At 35.6% G+C, this 16519-nt stretch overlaps 3 protein-coding genes across 3 annotated transcripts; 1 reads left to right on the forward strand and 2 right to left on the reverse strand.

Moving 5' to 3' along the window:
- Positions 1–1158: 1158 nt before the first annotated feature.
- LOC141693098 (protein HIGH CHLOROPHYLL FLUORESCENCE PHENOTYPE 244, chloroplastic) lies at positions 1159–5009 on the reverse strand. The gene is made up of 8 exons (XM_074498105.1): positions 4763–5009; positions 4151–4386; positions 3419–3517; positions 3028–3222; positions 2403–2495; positions 2235–2330; positions 1871–2011; positions 1159–1627 (listed from the first exon to the last, which is right to left on the reverse strand). The coding sequence occupies exons 1-8, from the start codon at positions 4905–4907 to the stop codon at positions 1451–1453; spliced, it is 1182 nt and encodes a 393-aa protein (XP_074354206.1). The 5' UTR covers positions 4908–5009; the 3' UTR covers positions 1159–1450.
- A 215-nt stretch (positions 5010–5224) lies between these two features.
- On the reverse strand, positions 5225–10462 carry LOC141690805 (protein ROOT HAIR SPECIFIC 17). The gene is made up of 10 exons (XM_074495570.1): positions 10250–10462; positions 10025–10084; positions 9660–9750; positions 9511–9587; positions 8448–8536; positions 8179–8362; positions 7296–7477; positions 6738–6840; positions 6333–6664; positions 5225–5987 (listed from the first exon to the last, which is right to left on the reverse strand). The coding sequence occupies exons 1-10, from the start codon at positions 10460–10462 to the stop codon at positions 5606–5608; spliced, it is 1713 nt and encodes a 570-aa protein (XP_074351671.1). The 3' UTR covers positions 5225–5605.
- A 2831-nt stretch (positions 10463–13293) lies between these two features.
- On the forward strand, positions 13294–15118 carry LOC141693500 (uncharacterized). Its single transcript, XM_074498629.1, has 5 exons — positions 13294–13437; positions 13529–13797; positions 13877–14114; positions 14184–14420; positions 14504–15118. The coding sequence occupies exons 1-5, from the start codon at positions 13315–13317 to the stop codon at positions 14891–14893; spliced, it is 1257 nt and encodes a 418-aa protein (XP_074354730.1). The 5' UTR covers positions 13294–13314; the 3' UTR covers positions 14894–15118.
- Positions 15119–16519: the final 1401 nt, after the last annotated feature.

The following is a 16519-nucleotide window of genomic DNA, read 5'->3' on the forward strand; positions in this document are numbered from 1 at the left end:
ATCTGAAGATTGATGCTCAGAGAATTGTTGTATGTTTCAAGTCAAAAGAAACGGCCCTTGGATGGGTAAAAAGCTACTTCATATGAAGCCTAAGATTAACATTTGAGGTCCTATGACTGATAATATAATACAACAATAATGAATAGCCCAACAGGGATCAAATGGTACGGATAGGAGGCAAGGCACTTATTAAAGTTTAGTGGGGTGGAGCTTTTGGCTTTGCAGGCTGAGTAGGATGTTATTTGTATGGGCTACTAAAAGTTCAAATTATCTCCTTCTATCTACTTTCAAGTTGTAATGATTTTTATTTGATGTTATATTTTCTTACCCCCACCATGTAATCATCTTGCTATATGAGTCCTTATCTTCTCACTGTTTTCTTGTCCTCTTTTTATTTTTTATTTTTTACATCGTCAGGTGTCCTAATTTTAAGCTCAAGACGTTAGATCTTTACGAGAGAATCTTACTCAAGCGATATCGCCTTTTACAGAAGATCGAAAGTTACAATTCAAGACTTATAGCAACAAATAAATGTGGGAGTGTGTTCAATCGGGAGGAAAAAGACGTTAACTAAAACAAGCAGTTACCTAAGAAAAGAACTGCAGTCTGTTAACTTGGCCTGAGAGGGGTGACTACTTGTTATGGGTTGATTTGGCTAGTCTAGCTTATAAAACAATAAGCCAATAACTCAGAACTTTCTTATCTTGAGCATGGCAATAACACAGAACTTTCTTGTTTTAAGCAGCTATTATGCCTATTGAGAGGAACAGATGTGAACACTATACAAGACTTGTACAGCTTATTTTCATGATTCTTTTATTTGAATACATTTTCTAATATTTCAAGTTACTTGGCATGTGTACTTAACAAACATCAATAAAATGTACATTATTTTTGGTTTTGGGCCTTTTGGCAGCTGAGTTGGATAAAATATTGGCCTATAAATTTCTCTTACATTCAAGTTTAATACATGTGGTTCATTTTTTTTGCAGTTCTATATGAATCAGTTGGCCAATGAAGTTAAATCATAGAACAGTCAACTAAGATGTGCAGTCCATTGCTTTGGGCTAAGAGAACTGGTAACTTGTTATGGATTATCGAGGCCCAAATTACACTAATAAGTGGAAAGTTTCTTTTCTTGAGCTACTTGTAGGCCCATTGTGAAGAACCGATACTATAGAATGATGATTCCATGGAACTTGTACAACTTATTTTCATGATCAATCAAGAAAATAGTTTCATATTTCACAATGTACATAGACATGACAACAGAAAACTATAAAACTCTCAGTAATGATCTCTTCTTATGTATAAAGATTCTATTAACAAAACATTGCGAAAATTTGAAATGTATGGCATTCATACCTTTGCTTCATTGTTGCATGGTACATGTCATTTGTCAATACATATACAGCCTGATGTACAAGAATGCAAGGAAAGTGGTAGTATTCTATATGTAGAAGTCGCTTTGCTTCGATTGAGCTTTGATGTTTTTTAGTTTCTTCAATATGTTTGTGAAGTAATCCTGCAGATACTTCTCAAGAGAAGATATATCTTTTGAATCCACACCAAGAAGACTATATGTTTCGGTCATTGGAACTGAGAACACAGTATCACTTGAAAGAACCTGCATATGTTTTAACATTAAGTCATTAGTGTATTGGTAGTTGGAACCTGTCATGCTGCTTATATTCACATGAAAGCACCGGGTCAGCTGTATACGGTAGGCAAGATTAATCTTTTTATTTTCTTTCCAAAGAAACAGATTGTTCACTGCATGCATAAGAATGACAGGACTGGGAGGCTATACCTGTACTTTTCTGTGAAGTTAGATTTACTTGACAAGCCTATCAAAAAATTAATTGTGTACCTCCGAAAATGCTAATCTATCAGCAACATCATTAGTCCACTCAAAAAGACGAGTCAGCTGGCGGGTTAGTTTCAATACTGAAACAGGAACTGTTGTCACATTTGCATCTTGCCCTCCAAGTCTCTCGCACAATGCTATCACCTGAAAGAGTAAACCAGTGTAGGATATGTACTTATTAAATGATCGTTTATATTTATTGATTTGAAATCTTAGCAAAACTAAGAAAATCAAGCAATCCTATGGTTGGAAGTTTCAAAGAAAATAATTTCGAATTAAGCTAATTTAACTTCAAAAACAACTTGCCCATTATGAGAGAGTCTTACAATTTAATGTTTGTCAAATGCTAAAAGATGTTCAATTTTACCTCTTGAGTTGTCCATGCACGAGGCCCAGCAAAAGTAAGAAGCTTTCCATTGACCTTTTCATTCCGTAAAGCTATTAATGTCAATCGAGCTATATCCTGTAAGAATGCCAAATGCATGCTTAGACACCTCTTTGACTAAAACAGCTGAAGGATGATATTTGTTCTTACTTGGGTATCCATGTAAGCTATCCGTGTTGGAGCATCTGTTCCCCAAACAGATTTTTCTTCAAGTATAGGAACTGCATATTGCCCAATCAATCCCTGGTGAGGCAAGTAATAAAGTTAAAAAGAAGACATTGAGGACTCAGTTCAGAAAATATAAAATAAAGAAAAGTAGAAGACACTACTAATTTATGAATAATTTTTAGTAAATATGTTTCTAGTAGCCAAATATTCGTTAATGCTGCATCTTAGCATCTGCAACTTTCCATAAGCTAACATACCGGATCAACAACTGAAATCCATTTTAACAAGTCAAGATTCAGAAAGCTTCAATCTTTGCCTGTGGCTTTTAGTTCTCCAGGAATTGAACATGTCAAATTTCCAATATTTTAGAAACGTAGAAAACATTTCTACCAGTTAGTTTTCTTTCTCATTGTTAACAAATAATTTGGTCATATTTTAAGTGCAGGGAGAATGATTAGCTCATAACTGGTTATTTACCTAAAAATGTAGTTAAAAAAAGGATTTAAAATGCAAAAAGGCTTGAATACGGATTTGGACTGCAAAAAGGCATATAAATCATCAAACCATAATGAACAAAATGTTGTTAATCAAGTTCGTATTCAAGTACCTGCATAAATCCACATAGGCGGATAATTGTGTGATTTATGCCTGAATCCTGCAGAAATTTCTCAGTGCAGTACTTGATCTCCATCAGAGGAACTTCAGGGTGCTTATCACAATTATGAATTGAAAAGAATACAAATTTTTGGATTCCCATTGCTTTTGCACATTGTATCAAAGCAACTTTCCCTTCCCAGTCTACCTAAAAGAGAGTAGATTAGATGATGCAGGCAGACCAGCAAAGGATACTAATTGTGAAACCATTAAATTATAAAAAAAAATATTCGAATAAACATTCAAGAACATTAGAAACTCTGAACTTATTTTATTTACCATAAAGATGGGACTGCCATAAGTATGTCTTTTACATAGTACAAAGTAATGATCGTATTGCTTACAGTTTTTATTGGTTCCTCTGGTCGCCCGGTGGCACAATCAATGATAGTATGCACACCTACCAAAGTTGCAGGTATTGTTTCGGGTTTGCTCAGGTCCCCCTGTTCAAAAACAATTCAACAGTCAATATTTATATAACATATGCTACCAAGAAAAGGTTTCTATACGAGTATCACAGACAATTTCTGCTTCAAATAATTCTAAAGGACTGCATATTGTTGTGAGCACAGAAATGCTTTACTTATGAAAACATGAGACGGAAAAAGGCAATAGATGAGTGTGTTACCCACATATTCATGCTTATCAATATAATCTCTCAGAATATATATTAATATGTATATGCCGGTGCTTGTTAGTTTATGTACATGTCATAAGTATACCTCCCCAACCTAGTGATTACATTAAGCTTACAAATATATAAAACCATTAAAGATGGAAGATTTCTTCCATCGAGGAGATTCACACTGAAGTTTCATAGATAACTATCACAATAATAAAGAATAGCATATTAACATGTAACGGACAAAAATTAACATTTACAGCTGAGCATTTTTGATCTGATAAGCTAACAAGTGTAAAATAACATCATGGTTCAACAACTATGGCATGATTATTCAGTAGGAATAAAAAAACTGTGTAGTAAATTCAGCTTAATTATATAGTTATGTCATCTAAAGAAATTGCATTGCATGGTGCATTACTCTTAAACTAGTAGAAAGGTTATAAGTTAATACATTGACAACAATGGCACCCCAGTCACGAAGGAAATCAGCAGGGATAGGTCTAGGCCTCACTAAGCACCGAACGTCATATCCCTCATCTAACGCCCTTCGTACTACCTGTCTGCCTAGAGTTCCGGTGGCACCCACAACCAATATGCTGGTGGGCCTCACGGGTGTCCCTGGTGCCAGATTTGCTGCTGCAGGTGCTGCCCCAGAAGCACATGTAACAAATAGTGGTTGAACATGCCCTGAAATTCTCAGATTCTTCTATATTTTAGTCTTAAAATAACATCCGTTCTTTGGTCCATTTAATAAACAATAATCAAATGATATAATTATAATATTATAACAAATTACCAATAAGACTTTGAACTGAATAACTCATTGAATTACACATATATTTTGATGAGCTAAAAATATGTTTCATCTTTCATCATAAAAATTGAAACTTTAAGTTCTTGATTCTAACCAAATGCTAGTATGCTACTGTATGAGACCAATACATATAAAATTACAACAAAGTTGAATAATGGAGAGGAAGGGGGGAGAGAGAGAGAGTGGGAGAGAGAGAGGGAGAGAGAGGGAGAGAGAGAGCGAGGGGAGAGAGAGAGAGAGAGAGAGTACCTGGGGGAGAGCAACAAAGGGAAGATTGAGGAGAAAGAAGGGCATCAGATGCAAAATTGCACTTCCAAGATAATGGGGTATGACCATGTGAATGAGAATTGAGCTTCTTCATGGTCAAATGATTTACTGGGATTCTTAAAGCCATTGTTTCTTACTTTCTTTCTCTGTAATACAATAACAGGCAGTATGTATGATGTATGTACTGTTTAGTTTACAAAAACAGTTTACTCAGTTAGCCTTAGACAAAGAGAGTGGACATCAAGACATTTGATCCAAATTATACCACGTATCACCTTTTTCTCATTCATTGGATTGGATAGAGTATGGCCCCACACTGTCTCGGCTTTGCTTGGGACAGAATGTTTCATACTTTCACAACAGTTTATTTTTCATTTTGACTTTAAAAACTCAGTCCTTGATTAAACTACTTGTAAAAAAATTAATCAAGAGAAAAAACAAAAATATGTTGAATCTAGCTACATATACTAATGCATCTTTCTGTATAGAATCTGAAGTAAATACATTCACTAAAAGTATGAACATGATGATATCAACCAAGACTACTTTTCGGGCAGGCTCATTTTTTGCCTCAGGACAGCTGCACCCTGAAGAATTGATATCAGCTATTCAGACTTTGTATACATGTTTCTTCTATTCTAATAGCAGTCCTGGTAAAAATAAAACCATCAAAGACTGCCTGTTCCGGACAAAGGGCTTAGAGAAATTTCATACACGAAATGGCCTTTGTTTACTTCAAATCTTGATGATGACTGTTATTCTGAAGCGGTTGCTCCACTCGAGTAGAAGATCAGGATTGATGTCTTCTGTTTAGCAACACTTCTTCTAGAAACCATATTTATTATCAGTACGATCGCGAGGATTGGATATATCATGCTCATCCTCGCCTGACTGTTCATCAAGATCTTCATTAGTAAACTTGCTTATATCAAATTCTTGACTGTACTTATTGCCAATAGTATCTTGCGTTCGAGAAATTGAATCTTCCAACAATTTTGTATCTGGATATTCACATATGCATGATGATGGGTTTTCATGGAACTCCCCCCTGCCAGGCTTTACCTCATTTGGCTCACCCATGAAGCCAATTTGTAAAGTTCGAACTCTTGAAGAAAATTCTTCCCATGCCATGTTATTCCTGTTCATAAACAGCTGATATAGTTTCTTAGCATTTGGACGAATTGTTGGTTTGTGCCCAAAGTATCTCCTGCAAGAAGAAAAAACATGATGTAGTAACTATTAAGTGACCAGTTTGTATAGTGCATTGTTGTGCACAGGCATAAAAAATGATTTTTACATCAACGCCAACTGAGGAGGACAAAACTGCAAATGCCTTCAATGATTCAGCAGAAAACAGTATGTTGGTATACATCTACCTATCACACATCTTTGCATTTAAATTGATTTTCCTCTAATGTTAAGGTCATTTAAAGTTGTAATCACACAAGATATTTAGACTTAAGTAGAATTTAACTGTTCAATGAAAGAGCAGAGGCATCCTCATCTGTGCATTAAAGTTCAAGATTATTTTTTGTAATCATAACTTACTTACCTTCTTCCGGCTAACATTCTTGCCATGTTACCATTATTATTGGAGACGAAAACACTGCTCTCCTCACAAACTATAAAGTCTAGTGCCGCCATTCGAGAAGAAAAGGTTGAAAACGGTGCTAGTTCTTCGGCGCTTGCAATAGTTTCTTTTGTATGGAAATTAGGAAAAAGAGCCTTTAGCGGTGCTAAGGTCTCCTCCCCTCCATATAGTTCACCAGATGCCACATAAATATGAACATCACTGCCAAAACCCAGTGCCCTCAGCATAAGTCCAACTTCTTCAGGAGATAGGGGGCATTTTCCTTGTCGTCTTTCCTTGTCAGGGTTACTTTTCTACATTGTACAGTGTTATTAAGTATTTTGGAATAGGGTGATAGCACAATATTGTTTGAAATAAGAGTCTCACATGCAAGGTTTTCCACCTCTTGCGCATTGCACCCAGCTCTATTCTTTCCTTCTCTCCTCCACCATAATCACATCCCGAGAACGCTAGCATATCGGATTCAAACCTAGCACATGCAAAGGTAGCAGGGTGAAACACTGGTCAGTAGTCATTAACACTATACATAATTTAGTCTACTCCTAATATGAAATTTTTAATTTAGTTCGTATTCTCCTTCCTCCAACATATGTACAAGGCCGCACAAAATGCTTTTAAGTTCAGCCATAATAATAAGAACCATCAAAATTGCTTAGCAAAAAAAAAAAGAACCATCAAAATCAAGCAGCAAATCATAGGATAATTACGATATCTTAATAATTAGGTAATATTAGCACAAGATATCAGGTAATCATGTAGTTTGAATTTAGAAATATACTGATATTGTGGGAACATCTAGAAATACTCGAGTTACTTGTGTATCATATTCATAGCTGTGTACACATTCATTCATGACTCGAACCATTCTTTCCTTTCAATATAGTGATCCTCTATTGGTTTCACCAGAAAAAAACATGCAATTACCTTAAGTGCAAGGATATGTAATCCTTGCTTTTCATCCTCATTCTTTCAACCATCTTCCTACCCATCTGAAGAATAGAATCAGTAAACATCAAAGCGTGGTAATTGACTCTGCATCGCAGCTTCTGCAGATTGTTTTCCAGCTGATTTGACAGCCTATAATCAAACTTGGTTAGCTGAACAACCTGCCAAATGATTTTTAGGATCAGCTCCAAAAGTCAATAGCTGGGATAGGCAAACACACTTGAACTTGAGATTCCATCTCTTAACAAAGTATAGCAAATATAGCTGTAGACTGTATTGAATACTAATCCCACTTTTTTTTCCACGCTTAAATCAGAAAGAATGGAACAGTCATTATTAAGCTATTTCTCTGACAGGCTCACACATGTTCAGTCGACCTCCAGTTCTCCATGGTCATCTCCTCACTTAAGATCGAACTGGATAAAAATCATATGCTTCGTAACTTTGGGATGAAAAGAACTATCATAACACAGCTATTACTCAACATATACGCTGATAGCAAAAGGTACAGAAAGACTATTGTGCACAGGCTTCTCTACAACATATAAGTGACTCCCTTCAAGTGTCACCATCATCAACATGAATGCAGAAAAGCTTTCCCAGTCGCAGATCCTCTTTTTCTAGTTCAACTATTTTACTGAAATTTGTAAGGAGTATTATGTAATTTGTATATTTAATTGAGACCAGAAAATGCAATTAACTTCTTATCAAGTCCCCTAGGCTTGCTGAAATTTGATAACTGGCACTAGTTTTTTTCTCTGAACAGAATTACGACATGCAATATGGATGCTGAAGTGTGCACTGAAAAGATAAAGGAAACGAATTTACATATTCAGCATTAGACTAGGAGCAGAATGCTTACATTCTTCTTTTTAAGTACAGGTGATACCCGATTCACATAACAGGTTGGATCGCACTTCCTTGGTACACGCATATTATGTGGGGTCATGACGTTCCCTTTCCTTTCGGGAAGTTGTTTGATTATTTTGACATCTTTTGAGAGATATGAAATGAACCAATCAATATTGAAGATTTCCGAGAAATTGCTGGACACATTAAAACACATCATTGGTTACTCTATGGTTTTAGAAGTAAAGAAATCGTATTTTGTTACTAAATTCAACTACAAACCTCTTATCCTTCCAATAGGAATTCTTGTCCAGATTCGGAACAACAAGGGTTGCATTTAATATATAGGCTGCAACAACGGCGTCTATAATCTGCAACCATCATAACAAAAATGAATAACTTTATTCAGTTTACTGTGAAAAGCGAAGCTAGTAAAACTCATTTCATTCGAAATTGTCACTAACACAAATTTTTATTTTGCGATTATATAATTTAGTTTAGGTGTGCTAGAATTATCCCTGATACTTCAAACATGTATCGAACTATAAAAGCATTAGAAAGATATAAAGACATGTATAGAAGCAATCAATATAAAGTCGAAGCAGGATCATCTATCTGATTGTTATGTAGCTTGTATCACCATTAATCTTGTATGCTAAGTCGTATCACCATTAATTGCAATCTAAACAAAAAAATTCCAAGAAAAAGACCTGGTGAGGTCACATTAGCACCAATGGTAAACACTGTCTTAAAAGTTAAGTTTGCATTGTATTTTGATCTTAACTACTATGATGTGGAAGTGCTATCAAGCTATGCATCTGCTATATAACCTCTCTTTCACTACAATTAATCAGCAAGTCACCCACCTTTGACATAAGTAATGGAAAGAGCAAATAAAATAAATTATCGAAGAAGAAAACAGAACCTAAACCCTTGAAAATAGCAGAAAGACACAAGAAGAACCTAGAGTCTCATGCAATGGTGATAATTAAAAAGACTTGTCATTATCATTTCATTAGCTTGTTCTGTTGAAGAGTTAAGACCCTACAAAGAATACTAAATCGCAAAGAATTTAAAAGAAAAGAATGGAAAGAGGGTAAATGTTTCTTTCTCTCCTAATCTTCGCAAAAATGGGAAGAAAACTTTAGACAAATTTACGTAAAAAATGAAAAAAATTCCCATTCTCTATCTTTTTTACCTTATTTCCAAACATAACATTCAGGAACTAGTTTAAGATATTATATTTCACTTTCTTTTCTTCTCTTTCAAATTCCAATTTCAGGAACATGGTGTAATAAAAAGCCCTAATCTCAAATCAATTGTTGGTAGTAATCAAGAAATGTACCCCTGTTCTTTGCTGATTCAGTCCTCCACTTGTTGCTATCATCAAATACCAATCAGGGTTTGTCTTCAACTCAGCAGCTGCAAACACATATATCAACATAAGCTTTGGTAATCTGAAAATTATATGTAATTAAAAACCCGAAAACTTACATTGAAAATCGCGGCTGGCGTTACTACAACCATAGTAGTATTTGGAGTTGCTGGAACTCCACAACTCATGGATTAAACTCCCTCCATGTTTCTTTACAAAAAAAACATCAATCAAAAAATATTATTCAGACAAGAACATCATTCAGACAAGATTTTTAAACCGTCCCACGTGTTTTCACTCGATCATCACGTGATCAGAGACATGGTTAATACAAATTCATATTAAACCTTATCTAGTTACTTGTAATTAATGTAAAAAAAAAAGACTAATTCAAAAGAAATTAAAAAAGAGGATAAATGAAAAAAAAAGGTAGTATAGTAGTAGTAACGTATTAGAAGAAGTCTTACAAAGCTGTAACGCTTACCGGAACACGAAAAACAATCTCATTTTGGACATTCTCTCGTACTCCCAGAACCGTGTTTAACTGTAACAGAAACACACACAACATTCATTTCTACATACATAAAAAAAACACACACGTATAGGCCAAGGTTTGACGGAGAACGATAAATAATCAGAATCTGTCTTAAAAAGAGAACCATAACAATAAACACCGAGAATCGTCTTAAAAAGAGAACGAGAAAATTACGGAGTGACGATTGGTGTGGTAAAGCTGGTGGTTGGTGATAGGAGGAGATAGAAGTGAAATGAAAGCAAAGACAGCAAGCAGAATCGCGACGGCACCGGCGAAAAGAAGCGGAAGACGGCGGAGAGGACGAGAAGTTAGTAAACATGCAACCACCTCGAGTCCTAGAAGCAGATGAATATTGTAAGTAGCGTGCACATTTTTTTTGTTCTTCATTGCTATGGACGTTGTAGTAGTAGTTTAATAATATACTACTTCTTCTTGTCGTTCATGTGTGTAAATAAATATTTGTGTCCATATAAAATGAGAAGGCCGAATGAAAGTATAAAAAATGTGTTTATTCCTCGGAGATATCGGGGATGGTAAAAATTGAAAAAAGGGGATGTTAATAAAATCGCTTGGATTTGTCGTAAAGTATAAATCTAAAATGTAAATAGATATGCTACTATTATGTAGGGGTACGGTAAAAAAGGATCGTACCGTTTGATATGGGCTCTTTGATTGGACGCCATAGATACCGGAATATTTTATTTTTTCTTACGACTCCGCTATTTTCTTTCTTAATTACACAACATGTAATATGTAATATATCTGCATAAACTCTGTTGCTCCTGTACAAGAAGAATGAGAGTACAAATAATGAGAAATTATAGTGCCTCCATTTGGTGTGCATATGAACACGCCTTGGAGGAGCTAGTCTATAATATTTTTTTGAAAAAATATACTTTTTATAAATTGTGGGATATTATATGCGTTAAATATTCTACGTCTCATTTTATTGATTTTTCCCCAAATTTTTCATAGTTTACCGCCCCCCTTCTCTTTTAAACAACTCTTCAAACTCGATACTGAATATTTGATGAGTAAATTACAAGGGTGTGGCTGTAGTATACACCGATTTTCAAAAATTTAGCCGAATTTTCACTTTGACGGAATGTTGGCCGAAGTTCATTCCCGCATTTTAAAAATTTGGCTGCCGTCTAGTCCGTTAACTTAGCACCGTTAAATAATAAAAAAACCCGTAAAATGAAGGGGTATTTTGGTAAAACAGGTCTAAAACAAATAAAAAATAGAAACCGACCCACTTAAACATATTCTACTATACTAAATTGTAGTCTCTCTACTTCCAAAACCCTAGTTAACAATTCTCAATCGACGAAGCTGAGTTGGAGTGGTTTTTGAGTGAGATGGAGTGGTTTATGCGACCTAGGAGTGAGTTGGAAAAATACGGAGCTGCTGAGTGCCCTAATTACAAAGGTAATTCTTTCCATTCCCTAATTAAGTGATTAGGGTAATTCTTTACAGTTTAATTCATGACTTACTTTATGTTAGAGTAGAATATTGCTGATGTGGTCCCGAATCTTATTGTCTATGTTTATTGCTGTCGGAATATTATTTATTGTTTTTGAATGGACCCATATACTCTGTGCATGGCTGATAGAAAGTGATTTTGCCCTAGTTAAACAACTCAGTGGATGACCCCCCCTTTTTGACATCGTTTATGTATTTTTATTGATTTATTATTGCAGACTATCCTGGTTTCTTTACTATTAAAATGTATCATGGAGGTCAATTTGACAATTTGAACTCGAAATTTGTTGACTATAAGATTGATTACTTTGATTTCTGCAATTTGGATTTGATGTCTATGCTTGAAGTAGTTGGGATGTTGAGTGCTGCTATTGATCATAAATCAGTAGGGGTGGATTTGTTCTTTAAATCACCAAAAGAGGGAATGGATGAACTGGGGATGTTAGAAACTGATGAGGAAATAAGGATGATGACAGCTTTAATTAATGAAGAAGTGCAGTTTGTTGAGGTGTATGCTGTTGTCATTGAACCTCTTGAAGTGGAAGGTTTGCCCTTAACAGATCCACATCGTAAAGTTACAGAAGTCATAGAGTTGGAAGATGAGGATGTTAGTAATGAGGAGAAGGTTCCCTCTTCTGATTCAAGTAGTGAAGGAGAGCAAGAAGATGAGGATGTAGTTGTAGAGCCAAGTCCAAAGAAGATGAATGTGAAGAAGGTTGGAAAAAAACCAAGTCCAAAGAAGAAGGTGACTGAAGATGAGCATCATGTTGAAGTTGATCAAGGTCAAGGTAATGATCAAGGTCAAGGTAATGAGCAGCATGAGGGTTCAACTGCTGAAATGCAAGAAGAAGAAGAGTATGATTTAGAACATCCACCTGAAGGTTATGAGGAATGTTTTGAAGGACAGGAAGCTAACTTTGATAGGTATAGGGATGAGGAAGAGACAGATGAAGAAGATCATGAATGGTTTCCAGATAGCTCTAATGATGGGAATTCAGATCATGAAGAAGACTTTGGAGATATCACTTCTGAGTTTGAGGGGTTCAGTGATTACAGGGATGCTAATGTAAGGAGTGGAGGTAATGACTTTGGAGCTGCTAATGAGGGTGATGAAAATGTGGAGTTAAATGATGAGTTCTTTGATAGTGAGGATGAAAAGATGGCAGTTGATAGTGAAAATGAGATGGATGATCAATTTCCAGAGTTCAATGAGGAGGTTGATATGGCTAATCCTAAATTCCACTTGGGACTGTTATTCAGAGATAAGGATGTACTGAAAAGGGCCATTAAGAGTCATGCCATAGCTGAGAGAAGACCAGTGCTCAGGACAAGGAACATGGGAAGGTTCAAGAGAATTTATATATGTCTTGGACCAGTTAAGAGGGGTTACAAGGCAGGTTGCAGACCAGTTATTGGCTTGGATGGCTGCCATCTTAAAGGGCCTTTTGGAGGGCAGCTGCTTACTGCAGTTGGTATGGATCCAGAGGATGGAATGTATCCTATAGCATGGAGTGTTGTAGATGCAGAAAACACTGATAACTGGTGCTGGTTCATGAAGAAGTTGAAAGAAGACTTGAACATTAACAATGATGGAGCATGGACCTTCATAAGTGACAAACAGAAGGTGACTTATTTCCCTTACTCACCTATTTCATTTTATTTAATAGCATTTCACTAAATCAACTGATTTAATTATTTAGGGTCTAATCAATGCACTTGAGCAATTGTGTCCAAATGCTGAACACAGATTTTGTGTTATGCATTTGTATAATAATATGCACAAGGAGCATAAAGGGCTGGGTCTGAGAGGTATACTTTGGAGTGCTGCAAGATCAACAACCTCATTTCATTTTGAGAGGAACATGGACACAGTTAAAAAGGTAAATTCAATTTATGCAGTGAGATAAATTAACTTATTTATTGTGTGCCTTGAAACATGGAATGAACTTATATTACTGTTGTTTATACAAGTTGAGCAAAAATTGTTGGGAGTGGCTAAATGACAAACCAAAGGAACAATGGAGTAGGTCAGGCTTCAAAACCACTTGTAAATCTGACATTTTTGTCAATAACCATTGTGAGGTCTTCAATGCCTCTATCAGAAAGGTGAGACACCTACCAATAATTGCAATGCTGAGATGCATACACCTAGCTGTCATGAGTAGAATCCAGAGAAGGATGGCTGAGGCTCAAACTTGGGAGCAGGAATTCTGTCCAAATCCACTAAAAAGACTAGAAGAGTGAGTTAATTTAAGTTCTAGTACGAATATTTTATTTACACCTAGCTGTCATGTTTTAGTACTAATATTTTATTTATAGGGCAAAGAAGAAGTCTGTAGCTTGCCATGTCACTTGGTCAGGAGGTCCTAGGTATTTAGTTCAAACTTCTGCAGGTGGGTATGAGCTTGTGGTTGACATTGTTTATAGAACTTGTGCATGCAACAAATGGCAACTTACCGGCATTCCCTGTTTTCATGCTGTGGCATGCCTGAATTCACATGGTTTTAATCTGCATGACTACATTCACAGATGTTACTCAGTAAACATGTTTAAGAAGGTAAAAGTAGTAACTTGTTCATTTGCTCAAATTTAATATGCACTTGTCTAACTCAGTCTAACTTGTTAGGTATATTCACATTTTGTTGAGCCAATTAATGGTAAGGAACAGTGGGAAAGGACTGCTTATACTAAGCCCCTACCTCCAATTGTCAAACCTTCAACTGGTAGACCTAAGGTAAGGAGAAACAAGAAGAATGATATTCCTATAGCTCCTGATGCAACTTCTTTGAAAAGAAGGAGGACAAGTGTGCAATGTGGAAATTGCAATGTATGGGGTCACAATAGGAGGACCTGTCCTTCAAAGGTATTTGTGCTTGTCATTTTTCTTTATCAAGATATATTTTTCTGTTGCTTTTTTATTTTTTATGTTGTATTTTTTAAATACAGAATAATGAGTCTACAATTGAGGGGAATGCTACTGAGGGAAATGAAAATGTGACCAATGCAAATCAAACTGTTGAGGGGAATGAAAATGTGACCAATGAAAATGCAAATCAAAACACTGAGGATGAAGAAGTTGCTAGAGAGCCAGAAGAAGGTGGTGAAAATTTTGCATCTGAATTTATGCATGGAGCATCTCAGCCTACACATGAGATGGATGAAAGCCAAGGAGGTGTATTCAGCCCTCAATCACCAACTACAAATCCATTACTAGGGACCACTGGTGTCACTCTTAAGGCATGGCAGAAGCAACATAAAGCTGTTACCACAAGGGCTGAGATTATGAGGGCTAGGAGTACTAGGGAAAGAAAAATGAACAAGAAATATGCAGATTAAGTATTTAGAAGTACCAACTTGTGGCATGTATTTTTGTTAAAACTATTAAGGCTAGTTGGTGAAAATTAGAATTTTGGTTGGCTAGTATTTTGTATGCCAAAACTGAAGGTATATCAGGTGTAAGGCAAATGATGTGCCAAGTCTTTTGTGTGCCAAATATTGTGCCATAACTCTTTTGTATGCAAATATTGCTTTTTATAATTATATAGTTGTGTGTATACTAACCAGGGCATATATGGGTGTTTATATATATCTGTTATTTGTTATGACCGTTACAACTCTGAAAATTCCAAAATTACCCCTTACTCCGTTACACCTGTTAGCCTTTACTTAACGGCAGCCAAATTTTTAAAATGCGGGAATGAACTTCGGCCAACATTCCGTCAAAGTAAAAATTCGGCTAAATTTTTGAAAATCGGTGTATACTACAGCCACACCCCTGTAATTTACTCATATTTGATTGGTATATTTGTACCGTAACAGATATATTGGATATTAAGATTTACTTTTTTTATGTGATTTAATACACCGAATGCAGTGCCTAAAATTTTAATTTATATATGTGAATTGTTTGGTTGCTACGTTTATGGGGCCCGTTTGACTCCACAAAATAAGTTATTTATTCGTTTATAAGGTCATAAGTATTTGTGTTTGTCGACTCACCTTATAAGTGGAATTTACACTTATACGCTGATAAATTAAATGTTAACAACAACATACTTTTTATCAACTTATTTTGATGTTTAGTTTTTTTAATCAACTTTTATTTTAAAATTTATGTTTTTACATGTCTTTCTAATTTAAAAATTTACGAATTAAGATAATTATTTTTAAAATTTATTTATTTTAGTTCATTAAGTAAAAAAATTCCGACGTTTAACCAAACACTTATAAGTATTTAGTTACTTATCACTTATAAATCCCTTATTTATCTCAAATCATAAGTTATTTATTTTAACATTTCCTGTTGGGTAGTGTCAACCCAAGTACTACATCGATGAAATAATATAAAATTATCTAGATATATAGAGAGCCGGTTCACTCCATTAGTATGATATTTTCCGTTTTGGGCCGAGCCCGCACAAATTTGTTTTTAAGCACATCCCAAAAGGCCTCGTACTAATGGAGTTAACTGGCTGCTCTATATACAATAATATCTCTTTTCTCCTCGATATGGTACTTGGGTTGACACCACCCAACAATCTTCCCCTTAAATCAAGAACCACATAACCCATGTTCTTCCCGCGATAAATCTTCTTACATCTTGCACCTCCACGATTCACATTGTAGAAATCGCCGCTTGAACACCATCAAAAAGACTTTCGACACAAGGCACCGATGGATCTCCAATTGCCACCAAGGAGAACCCCCACATCGAACTACCGCAACCCGTCACCCCCCAAGATCCAACTGAACCATGTGTTGGATTTTTAACGCAGCGGGGGCATGACAAAACACTTTTACACATACAAAATCCAAATAAAAGCATATAAATCGTGAATAAAAATTCGAGGGATCGAATCTAACCTTTAAAAATAATTCGGAGACAACGATCAGAGATCCTTAGCAGTTGCTCCTCAAGTGTGAAGCACTCCACCGGTATCCACCAAGAAAACGATGTTAAGG

Source organism: Apium graveolens, chromosome 10, assembly GCF_009905375.1.
Source record: "Apium graveolens cultivar Ventura chromosome 10, ASM990537v1, whole genome shotgun sequence".
Taxonomy (NCBI): domain Eukaryota; kingdom Viridiplantae; phylum Streptophyta; class Magnoliopsida; order Apiales; family Apiaceae; genus Apium; species Apium graveolens.

What these genes read in the sequence shown, in the direction of transcription:
- LOC141693098 (XM_074498105.1), bottom strand. Translation starts at nt 4,907, where the DNA reads ATGGCTTTAAGAATCCCAGTAAATCATTTGACCATGAAGAAGCTCAAT. An exon ending in CCTTTGTTGCTCTCCCCCAG is followed by an intron (nt 4,387 to 4,762) that starts GTACTCTCTCTC and finishes TGAGAATTTCAG; the next exon opens with GGCATGTTCAACCACTATTT. An exon ending in ATAGATTAGCATTTTCGGAG is followed by an intron (nt 1,628 to 1,870) that starts GTACACAATTAA and finishes AAACATATGCAG; the next exon opens with GTTCTTTCAAGTGATACTGT.
- LOC141690805 (XM_074495570.1), bottom strand. Translation starts at nt 10,462, where the DNA reads ATGAAGAACAAAAAAAATGTGCACGCTACTTACAATATTCATCTGCTT. An exon ending in CGCCAGCCGCGATTTTCAAT is followed by an intron (nt 9,588 to 9,659) that starts GTAAGTTTTCGG and finishes ATGTGTTTGCAG; the next exon opens with CTGCTGAGTTGAAGACAAAC. An exon ending in AGAGGTGGAAAACCTTGCAT is followed by an intron (nt 6,665 to 6,737) that starts GTGAGACTCTTA and finishes TGTACAATGTAG; the next exon opens with AAAAGTAACCCTGACAAGGA.
- LOC141693500 (XM_074498629.1), top strand. Translation starts at nt 13,315, where the DNA reads ATGCATTTGTATAATAATATGCACAAGGAGCATAAAGGGCTGGGTCTG. An exon ending in CCACTAAAAAGACTAGAAGA is followed by an intron (nt 13,798 to 13,876) that starts GTGAGTTAATTT and finishes TTTTATTTATAG; the next exon opens with GGCAAAGAAGAAGTCTGTAG. An exon ending in CAGTAAACATGTTTAAGAAG is followed by an intron (nt 14,115 to 14,183) that starts GTAAAAGTAGTA and finishes CTAACTTGTTAG; the next exon opens with GTATATTCACATTTTGTTGA.